Source organism: Octodon degus, unplaced genomic scaffold (assembly GCF_000260255.1).
Source record: "Octodon degus isolate 3935 unplaced genomic scaffold, OctDeg1.0 scaffold00031, whole genome shotgun sequence".
Taxonomy (NCBI): Eukaryota; Metazoa; Chordata; class Mammalia; order Rodentia; family Octodontidae; genus Octodon; species Octodon degus.
This window is the reverse complement of record NW_004524607.1, coordinates 18,261,047-18,272,906: the sequence shown is the minus strand read 5'-3', so window position 1 is coordinate 18,272,906 and position 11,860 is coordinate 18,261,047. Positions and strand designations below refer to the sequence as shown.

General features: G+C 37.0%; 1 protein-coding gene across 3 annotated transcripts in view; it reads right to left on the bottom strand.

The window, feature by feature from the left end:
- Positions 1 to 11,860, bottom strand: part of Arpc1a (actin related protein 2/3 complex subunit 1A) — a 33,270-nt gene that overhangs the window by 14,692 nt on the left and 6,718 nt on the right. For all 3 annotated transcript variants that reach the window (XM_023713496.1, XM_023713495.1, XM_004629636.2), the window contains 3 exons: positions 10,456 to 10,546; positions 8,364 to 8,468; positions 1,765 to 1,987 (listed from right to left, as the gene is read on the bottom strand). In XM_023713496.1, the coding sequence (XP_023569264.1) occupies positions 1,765 to 1,987; positions 8,364 to 8,468; positions 10,456 to 10,519 (392 nt within the window). In that variant the 5' untranslated portion in view covers positions 10,520 to 10,546. The remainder of the gene's footprint in view (positions 1 to 1,764; positions 1,988 to 8,363; positions 8,469 to 10,455; positions 10,547 to 11,860) is intronic.

The window sequence follows — 11,860 nt, the reverse complement described above, 5'->3', positions numbered from 1 at the left end:
AATAATCAGTAGCTCATATCATTAAATTACAAGCTTCTCAGTGGAGGTTTTAAGATTCTCCATCACACCTATGAACTGTCGTACAGCTAAAAAACTGCCCTGACTGTACAATTTGTTTAGGCATGGTGTGGTGGCCCATGCCTGTCATCCCAGCACCAGGGAGGCTGAGGCAACAAGATCCTGAGTTTCAAGCCATCTCAGACTACATATGGACTCCTTGTCTCAAAAAACTAAACAGGGGACTGGTGAGATGGCTCAGGGGTCTAAAGCACCTACTTAGAACAAGCTAAGCTAAGCAAAGCACAGGGACCGCGGTTCGATCCCCCAGCACCACATGCCAGCCAGCCCCGCCCCCTGGTGGGCTGAGCTGGCCACACACACAAAATAAATAAATAAATAAATAAATAAATAAATAACTAAACAGAAGTTGTTCAAAGACTATACCTTCTATCAGAGTAAAGTCCAACTAACCTGTATCTCAGTGAATCAGAATATAAACAATTATTGGGCTTGAAACTTAGCTAGAAGGAAGTTTCCAGGATAAACTGTAATCTCCGACATAGTTCAGTTATATAGGAATGTTACTGAAGTTCAAACTATCTATTTATTACCATGAATCTTCTAAATGATTTCTAGTTTGCAGCATTTTGTTAGTTTCATATTTCATACTTGAAAGAAAAATACACATCATAATTCAATCTTGTGGGTTAGGGTTATGGTTAGAGTTAGGGTTAGGGTTGGGGTTAGGGGTTAGAGTTAGGCTTAGAAAAAAAAAATTCAATCTTGTGGCAAATTCAGACTTTCTTCTCTCTCTTTTTTTGTTTGGTGATGATCGAATCCAGGGACTTGTGCCTGATGAACAAGCATTCTACCCCTGAATTATACCACTAGCCTTACAAATTCACTTTCTTTATAAAGAAAAAATGTTTCATTTTTGAAGTTTTACTAAGTGACAAATGTGATATGATTATCTTGCACTGTTCCAGTAAACAGTACTCCTAAGAGAAATGTGTATTATGCCAGTTTTAATAGAAACACCTTCCCAGGTTCTTCTTATATGACAATTGCATAATGAATGATATTTATCACCTAATCTGAATGGGTTTAGGTACAAGAGGGTTATTTTCTCATCAAACTAATAGAAAGTTGCCATAAAAATAACTTCTGTTTACTTACTAGCTGTAAGGGATTTAGTAATAAAATTTTAAAGTTTTTTTAAAAAAAGGACAACAGTCTGATTATAGATTTATGATTCTGATGAATTTTTACTTCAGCAGTTTAAACAAGTAAAAATTACCTGAAGTCATAGGGTTGGTTAAGAGGAAATAAGCTTAAGAGGAAAACTATGCTACACGCAAAAATCCTAGGTATTTCAAGTGAATAGATAGGATGAGAGAAAAAATATTCCTCAGAGTACTACTCTTTCAAATTATGATTTATATATCACAACAGAAAAAGAGCAATTTGGGCATTACTGAGTGAGAGAACAGTTTATACTGTTTTTTGTTCAGCATGTTGCAGAACTTGGAAACAGCAGGTCTACAATTAATGAGACAATGAGGAGATTGGACTGAAGGTGTACATGCTAAGAAATGCTCAGGAGAAAGGAGAATTCCAGGGGAGAAAAACCCCAATCTCTAGATGAGGAAAACCTGGAGTTATATTTAAGCCTTCACACTGTGCCTCCACAGTCACCAAGAACACAGCAGTCCAAACAGAAATTCTGCAGAGAAAAATAAGAATTTCTCAAAAGATGTTGCTCACCAGTCATTTTCAGACTCGAAGTAACAAACAGAAATGAGCCGTGTTCCACTTCCCACAGCAAATTTGTTCTCTAGAGGGGACCACTTCACAAAAGTGGCTGCACGGTTAATCCTCAAAATCACCAATGTTGGCTTCCAAACACCATCTTTCTGGCTCCAAACGTAGGCATTGCGGTCCGCTCCACAAGTTACAATGCGATCGCTCTTGGGTGCCCAGTCGATCCCTGAAAGTGAGATGTAAGTCAACAGCTTTGTCTGGTCATGGACAATTGGCTGCGCTCTAGCAGGTGAGTACCAGCCATGGTAGGACCAGATATAGACTTCTTCCAAGTCCCCTCCACCCCCATCTTTGTCCCTGATCAGCTTCTCACAAAAAGCAAGGATGTTTCTCTGCAGTCTCCATGACTCAAGATTCCTTATGAGGCCAGGTGAAACAGAAGTAGTTTGGGGCTGGCCAGATAGCTGAGAAGATTAAAGTGCCTGCTTACACAGATGCAGGGACCAGGGTTCGATCCCTGGAGTGCCTTGTCAGCTCCACTCCCAGGATGCGCTTAATCTTAGATGGCGACTAAGACTGAGCATGGTGGTGCACACCTGTAATCCCAGTGCTGAGGAGGCTGAAAACAGGAGGATCACCACAAGTCCAACCTGTATAGTGAGACCCTGCAGATCCTGTACTAAATATGTAAAAAAAGAAAAGGAAAAAAACAAACAAACCAGAAGTGGTTTGATTTTTGTGGTGGTACTGGGGAACTGAACCTATAGAGGAATGTACCACCATTACCTGGCAAAATTTTGATTTTAAATCCATTCTTTTTTTTTTTCTCTCTCTCTTTCTTTCTTTTTTTTGTAGTGGAACCAGGGATTGAACTCAAGCCCTTGCGCTTGCCAAGGAAGCGCTTATTCCACTGAGCCATCTCCCTGGCCCCTTTAAATCCATTCTTACAGGATAATTTTGCAGGCCTCTTCTTTAGATTTTTAGATTTTATTTTTAACCATAAAAGCAAAGCCCCCCCATATCATTACGAGACAAACACCACAAAGAGCCATGTTAAAGTCAAACTCTGGCCCTATATAATATGCCTTATGTCCACACACATTTCTCATTTATGTATTTAGACATAATCTTGTGCTACAGTTCAGGCTAGCATGGAACTCACTACATAGGCCAGGATGACCTTGAACTTGCAGTGATCCTCCTGGGTCAGCTTCCTGAATGCTGGAACTACAGGCATGTGCCACCATATCTGGCATTTCTGTTCTAAAACTGTATGACTATTATGATAAACATTTTCTCCACTGAAAAAAATGTAGCAAATATTTAGAACACTGATCTTGTCATGATATGCTAAATCATCCCATTACTGAATATTATGTTGATTTTTCAATCATATGTTAAAGTAGATAAGAATGGAATATTTTTTGTTAATGCTTATCTGAAGAAAGGATATTACTGTCATAATTTCAGTTTTGTATCTCAAGAGACTCAAAGTAGTCAGTAGATATTGCCAGATGAAAAGATCAAGTGATCTTTTTTCTTTTGGTTTTTGAGATATGTCAACCATGAGATTCAAAGCTGGCCTTGAACTTGTAGCAATTCTCCTGCCTCTGCCTCCCAGGTGCTGGGATTACAGGTGTGTGCTACCATACGTGGCTCAAGTATTTTAAAACTGCTTAATTTTTATTGGATAAAACATTAGATTTTTAAAACTTTCTATAATAATGAAATTTTAACATCTCATAAGGTCATTTTTTTAAATGCTCATTATAATGCTTGCCAAATGAAGGGTGTATTGCCGCTGCCAGTAGTTATCACACAGACACATGGAAAAAAATCACTTTCCACTATTTATCAAACAACTTAAAAATTAATAACTAACTTTGTGGATTCAATATGTGTTAAGTGATTGCCAAAATATATATTTCTATTAGTATTTCAGGTTTTCTAAATGAACTCAAACTTAGAACGATGTTTTGCATATTCATTTGGGGAAGATTTGTTTTTTGTGATAAGACAAAAATAATCGCGCAAGAGCATGAGTTCAATCCCCTGTTCGGCAAATAATGATAATAATAATAATAATAATAATAATAATAATAAATAAGATTTAGAATTTTAAAATATTTGGGGTGCATGAACGTTTTCTGATTAAAATTATTTGTCCATGATAAAAATCACAGAATCTGGGTACAAATTGTAATTTTTATGAAGGACTTGTTCTCCTAACTCAACTGCAGAATTTTTGACAATAGGACAAAAGTCTCTGAAAATATGTGCGGTGACGCTGGCACTATCAGCTGGTGTTCACAGGTTTCCCAATCCTCCCCTTCTATGTGCACAGTACCTGTGACTCACTTCCAACCCATGGAGTGCTAGAAAGGTAATGGGATGTATAGGGTATGTGTTTAGGAGTATGTAGGGACACAGGTCCATCTTGCTAGACTCCTGTTCTCTCTACTGCTGACTTTGAAGCAAGCGACCATGAATCTTACAGTTCATGAGACTCTAAGCAGGTCTCAGATAAGCCATGTATACTCTTAAACTGAAACTATGAGATAATAAATGTATTTTGGTTTAAATTTATGGTATTTGTTATATTAATTTATGATATTTGTTACAGAGCCATGGAAAACTAGTATTTCCTCTAACATCCAGATCACTGCCTAATAATAAAGAGAAAGAGTGCAGTGATGTTGGAATGACTTTGACGATCTCAAATTTCATCCCATGTATCTGTGATGTCCACTTGTGAGAATTTTCAAGGCATTTACACATACAGTGATTTTTAAAAACAGGTCCTTACTCTCTAAGAAAAACATGAGGAATTGCCTTCAGCAAGGTTTTATACTTCTAAATCTACTTCTGGACCTACATCTTTCTTTTGAAAATGGAAGCTGTGAAACTATAGTCATATAACCTAAACTATTTTAGATGATGTTAGCTTTTAATTTTTTTAACATTTGTTTTAAATTTTTTTTTTTTATTTATTTGAGAGAGAGAGAGAGAGAGAGAGAGAGAGAGAGAGAGAGAGAGTGTGGTGTGTGTGTGTGTGGCCAGCTCAGCCCACCAGGGGGCGGGGCTGGCTGGCATGTGGTGCTGGGGGATCGAACCGCGGTCCCTGATGCTTTGCCAAGCTTGTTCTAAGTAGGTGCTTCAGACCACTGAGCCATCTCTCCAGCCCCTTAACATTTGTTTTAAAAAGGGACAGGAAGAGTAAATCATTCAGTAAAAGGCAAAGACTCATCTCTCTACTAATTTAGTATTATGGGTTTTTTTTTTCCTGTTTTCCTACCATCAGAAGACTTTCAGAGAAAAATCAAACACATATCCTATTTTCTGTCTGTATCTCAGGGTAACCAAATAGCAAATGCATGTAAATTTCTATTTTTCAGAAGGATTCTGGGTAGTAGAGAACGGTAAATTTAGAATAACACCTTTTCAGTCACTACTGAACTAATGGATATAGGTACTGATCATCAATAGTCACTAATATTATTTTTTTTTAAAAAGATATTATGGAAATACTACATAAATATAACATATGTATGTGATAGTACAAATCTGATGATGTCTGCCTATACTTGTACAGAAATTGTGTACCTAAACCCATGCAAATTTTCCTATGAAGAATTTTATTGTTATAAAAAAAATAAAAATAAAAGCAAAAAAAAAAGATATTATGTGCTTCCTTGTTGAGGTAATAACTATCACCAAATTTTAATTACAATTTACAGCAAACACAGAGGACAGAGGGATATACAGAACACCATTAAACTTTTGAAATCTCGCTATAGGAAATAATACAAATCCCAAAATCCCTTTTTTTTCAAAACTATTTTTTGGGGGGGGTCTTTTTGAGACAGGGCTTTTGCTACAGAGTTCAGGCTGGCCTTGAATTCACTTTGTACCCTAGGCTGGCTGTGAACTCATGGTGACCCTACTGCCTTGGCCTCCTAAGTGCTGGGATTACAGATGTGTACCACACCATACCTGACCCATTTCTCAATTTTCTGAATAAACAACTACAAAAGAGAAAAAACTGAACTTAAAAAAAAACCAAAGCCGGGAGATGGTTCAGTGGAATAAGCGCTTCCCTGGCAAGCGCAAGGGTCTGAGTTTAATCCTCAGTTCTGCCAAAAACAAAAACAAAAATACCCTTAAAAGTAAAACACTTATTTTTAAAATTTATGTATTTATTTATTTGGTACAGGGTCTCACTATGCAGCTTGGACTTGCAGTGATCTTGGGATTACGGGTGTGCTCCACCATGCCTGGTTTCCATGGCTGGCACAGCTGGCCTGGGAGACAGTGTGAGGACCAGTGATTGAATCCAGGTCCTTGTGCTTGCCAGGCAGGCACTTAGTCCACTGAGCTACCTCCTCATTTCTGAAAGTAAAATAATTTAAAAGGAGCATTGGATGGGGACAGGGACGCAGAACTATAGTAGCTTACTTGCCTAGTAAGTGTGAGACTGGGTTTAATCTCCCAAACCACACCAAAAACCAAAAACAATAACAAAGCAAAACATCCAACAGGAGCAATCAAGCATTTAGTATAGATGGAAAAACCCAGAATTCTGCTCTCCCTTTGATCCTTGCTGTATTTCTGTTCTCTGTGGTACTGACTAATCATTTCTTCTGAAATTCCTCAGAATTTTTTTCCTCTGTAGTTAATATCTTTGAGAAAACATGTCTAACCCCTGATCTCTTGTCAAAGATTTATATTTAGATTTTTCCACAAACAGTGTCTCTCAGATCTTACAAAAAAAAAAAAAAAAAAAGTCACTGGAGTCTATACACAAAAAGCTGAACCAAGTTCAAAAGATCCCAAAAGAGAAGAGGACATAAATATGTATTTCACATTTTGCCTATCTATTAGCTTTTTCATCTTGGCCTTTTCTCATTTAAAAGTAGTTCTTTCTTTTTTTAAAAAAGGATATTACAACAGGGATAGGGGGAAGGAAAAAAGGAGGAAGGGATACATATATACATACACACACACACACACACACACACACACACACACACACACAAAAGATAGCTAAGCTAATAGTACTACTACTTTCTATCGATTTATTGAAAGGAGCTGTTAATGCTTAATTGTTTGATCAATCTTACATACCTATATTTAGTAATCTGAGCTACTCTAAAGATAGCAATATTTAATATAACAACCATTGTTAATTCCCTAAATTAATCTTGTTTTAAAATTCTGTATCATTTTTATTGTCTTTTTGGGTATTTTTAATTCTCTTTAAAATAAAAATAAATACATAAAAAGCAGTTCTTAATTCTAAAATTCCAATTTAAGATAGATGTGTCCTTATTCTTAGGCCATAAGGGCATGGGCAAAGGGACTTAAAGAAAATAGGCCAAACGAAGAGAAATAAGGTCATGGGAAAGCAACAATAAAAATAGAAATGCTGTCTTTGGTGCTTCTTTGGTAATAAACTTGGTTCCCAGTGCTCAACTGTATCACACACAAATTGTTGGTAAGTGTAAGAAAGTGGTCATAAGTCATAAGTTTTTGCTTTTGGGAGATGGAGCAGCAGTTGGACTGGGGATTTAACTCAGGGCTTCTGCACACCACTTCTCCAGCCCTTTTCTAAATTTTTACAGGGTCTTCCTAAGTTGCTATAGTATGTTGCCCAGTGTCAGCCTGAACTTGTGATCCTCCTGCATGGATTACAGGTATGTGTCACCATGTCTTGCTGTAAGTTTTACTGAGGAATGGACAACCTTTTTTTTTTTTTTTTTTTTTAAAGACAACTTCTAAAGATAGCAGAATGTCAAAACACGCTACATTTCTCTCTGAGGCAAAGACAGTTTTTTTTTTCTTTTGAGATCTATGTAGTTCAGCATGGCCCCGAACTCATTATGTAGCCCAAGCTGGCCAGCCTATTGAGTGCTGGGATTACAGGCATGAGTCACCATGCGTGGCTAAAGGCAAGCATGTCTTTAAGCTAAACAGCGTTACTGGGATTCACATGAGAGAAAATACCTGTACAAGAAGTTCTGCTTAGTGGCACAGCACTTGCCTAGCAAGCACAAGGTCCCGAGTTTTGATTCTCAGTAGAAAAAAAAAAGCCCTGCTTAAATGCAAATGTAATTTTAAGGAGACAGAAAAGCCAAGATAGCAGTGAGAAATTTATACTTGGAATTATGGAGAATATGTTATTTTGTACACTGTGAGTAATGTGTTTGTTATACTATTCCTGTTTCTATTCAATGTTTTAGGAAGTCTTTCTTGACTCAAAAACAACACAAAGGAAACTCTAAAGGACACACCTACAATCATATTTGGCTCAAGTTGTCACTGTCTACAAGTTCATGTGGTTCAGTTTTCACTTGCCTGTCTCAACTCTAATCCTCACGGTAGGGTTTGGTGTACTTCACACATCAGTATTGTGCTATGTACCAGTAGGGCCAAAGCATGCTCTACAACTCGGGTCATTATTATAGTTTTTTTTTCAAATTTTCTAAATTAAAATCAGCAAATGCTACACAGCTATACATTGTCACTTACAATAGGCTCTTCACTGAAATAGAAAGCAAAGCCACTGGAAACACCACACCAAGCCCACACCTGCATGCTTTTACCTGTGATGTGTCCATTGTGCTCCTTGAGTTCATGAGCTTTCACCCATTGGCTCCCATTCTTCTTATAGATGTGAACTTCGTGATTATTGGGACTAAGGGCAATCTCTGGAGAAAAAAGCAGTATAATTGTTAATACTTCATCTTCAAACTGACACCAAATAAAAGGAAGTCACAGTTGACATTTTACAAAGAAGGAATAAGAAAGTTGTTTGAAAAAAGTGCTTTCAAATTAACCATCATAGAATTCCTTTTATCATCAGTGTGTGGGCACAATGGGTATTCTTAAGCTATTATGGATCAAAAAAAGATGCTGTAGATAAACTATTTCAAAGTTTTCATTTATAATAAAGCCAATATAAGGGTCGGACATGTGGTTTAATGGTAGTGTCCTTGCCTAGCATGTAATAACAAAGTCATATAATACAATAAAGGTGATATAAATTGCAAACAAGATTCTGTTTTCAAATCTTCTGGACCAATTCAAAATATTGTCGTGAAAATTTCCCCATGTTGGGGGACTGAATTCAGACAAGATTCTTACATACACAGACTCACATTTTTATGACCCTTGAACTAGGCACTAGTTTTTTTGATGGAGAGAGAGAGAAGAGGAAGAGGAGAAGGAAAAGAATAAAGGAGAAGAGGGAGAGAAGAGGAGGAGAAATAAAAAGAGGAAAAAGAAGAAGAAAAAGAATTAGTGGTTGTAGGGCCAGGGAGATAGCTCAGTGGTATAAGTGCCTTCCTCAGCACAAGGTCCTGAGTTTAATCTTCGGTATCTCAAAAAAACAAAAACAAAATTAGTGGTTGCATCGGACAGGTATTTGGGGGGGAACCTGAGATTGGCTTTAGGTACAGAGTTTCTCTGTGGAGTACTCCATATCAAAAAATGCTTGGGAGTAGAATGTTTCAGATTTTGAACATTTGATGGATTTCTGAATATTTGTGTAGACTTTACCAGTTAAGTACCCTAATACATAACTCTGAAATATTCTAAAATCCAAAATTTTTAGAGAATCATGTTGGTGCTTAAAAAGTTTGGATTTTTTTTTTTTTTTTTTTTTTGAGACGAGGTTTCACTATGCAGTTCAGGCTGCTCTTGAGTTCACTTTGTAGCCTGGGCTGGTCTCGAACTCCCAATGGTCCTCCTGCCTCACCTTCCCAAATGCTGGGATTACAGGTGTATGCCACTATGACCAGCTCAAAGTTTTAGATTTCTGAGCATTTTCGTTTTGGATTTTGAATGAGGAATGCTCAATATGAATTATGAGATTAGGTAGTGATGATTGTTGCATACCTCTGAGAATATGCTGAAAAATCATTGAATTGTATACTTTTTTGGGTACCAGGACTAAAACTTAGGACCTTGTACTTGCTGGAAAGGTACTTGTGCTGTTGAGCTACATCTCCAGTCTTCTATATGTTAAAATGCTGAATTTTATTTTATTTTCATTACTGGGGATTATTAACTCAGGGTCTTCACACTGAACTACATCCTTAGCCATTTTTCAATTTTTATTTTGGGGCAAAGGCTCAATACATTGGTAAACTGTCGGTGGGGTGCCCAAACTTTCCATTCTCCTGCCTCAACTTCACAAAGTGCTGGAACTACAGGCATGTGCCACCGTGCTTGAATAAAAATGTGCATTTAATGTTCTCTTCACAAGTAACATTAATATATGAACCCTAAAGATGCCTAAGTCTAAAATGTATCAAAGATGTCAAAAGCAAAAAGCAAAATTACTCTTCCGGCTTCAGTCTGCCATCGAGTATGTGCTCTCACCTCCTACCGGCACCATGTCTTCTCATAAGATTTTCAGAATCAAGTGATTCTTGGCCAAGAAGCAAAAGCAGAATTGCCCCATTCCTCAGTGGATTCATATGAAGACAGGTAATAAAATCAGGTACAAGTCCAAGAAAAGACACTGGAGGAGGACCAAGCTAGGACTGTAAGGAGTTACACATGAGCTGCAACACATTTACCCTCTGGGAGGTCACAAGACGATATCATCTTTTAATCATGGTCAAGACAATACTGAATATTAAGTTTTAAAAACAAAAAAATTTTAAAAAGCAAAATTAATAGCATACTTACGGGTACGGTCCCTGTTCCAGGCATGGCAGGTGATTGGCTCTAGTAAAAACTGGTGCAGGGACATATTCTTAGTGTTTTCAAAGAATAGAAACTATAAAAAAGAACAAGTAGAAAAGCATTTAAGACAACAAACAACCAATATTGAAGTATCTAAGGATCCTGAAATGTTTTGAGATAGATAAAACATTCTTTCATTAAAAAAGACTCAAGCTCAATGCCAAAACTTAATCATTTAAATAAACTAGCATTATAACCTCCAATGTAGAATTTATTTGGTCAAGGATCATCAATGGTTAAAAACTACAGTCTCAAATACCACCCCACATAATGCTTACTACTTATAAAGGGAAAAACATGCCTTTATAATACAAAAATCTGGCAGCCAACACCTTAACCAAATGATCAAACTTATCATAAACAGTAGAATAATCTAATCTGATGGGCTTCTCGATGGGCAATAGCATAAATATTTGTACATCATCATTTGTAAATAATGACCTAATATATCATCCATACTTGACTACTTTTTTTTTTCTTTGTGGAACCGGGAATTGAACTCAGGCCCTTGCACTTGCCAGGCAAGTGCTTATTCTACTGAGCCATCTCCCCAGCCTCATACTTGACTACTTTTGACAGCAAAGAGGATACTATTAAATACCTGTGGTGTGACAGTATGTCACAGGACTATTTTGGAGAAAACTGAGAATTTGCTCAACCCACCTATGAAGTATTTATGCCAAACATGCTTATTCTAAATCCAAGATGTAGATCTAATTTTCAGTTTACAGGAAATACAGGGGAAAGGAATTAGATAAACAACATTAAGAGGAAACAGCTAAAAGCAGGATGTGTATTCCTCTGTAGAACAATTAGCGTGGACTATTTTTTTAAAAGGTGTGTGTGGGGGGGCAATTTCTAGATGAAAAAAGAGCTACAAAAGTTTAATTTCATAAATGAAAAGCTTATTACAACCTGTATGTTTAAAAATAGTATTACAATACATACTTTGTACAACAGGGAAAATCTGAACTTGAACTAGACAATACATAACCATATGCAACTATTTTCGTTTTCCTAGCCGTTACGATGGCATTGCCAGGACTTTGTTTTTAGGAAATAAAAATAATGAAATGTCGTGATGTCATCTGTAACTATTCTCACTTATTCAAGAAAGAAAATACACAAAGGGTAACTGTGGCAAAAACAAAACAAACAAACAAAAACTATTAAACGGTGAAGCTAGGCAAAGCTTATGCAGATGTTTCAGATATAACTCTTTAAATGTTTTACTATAAGAGCGCAGGCCCAGCACGGAACCCTTCAGCAGAACTCCCTGCAAAGAGGCTAGAGGCAAGACCCACCCAGCTGATTCAGGAGCAGAACATCTTGCCAGAGAGACACAAAG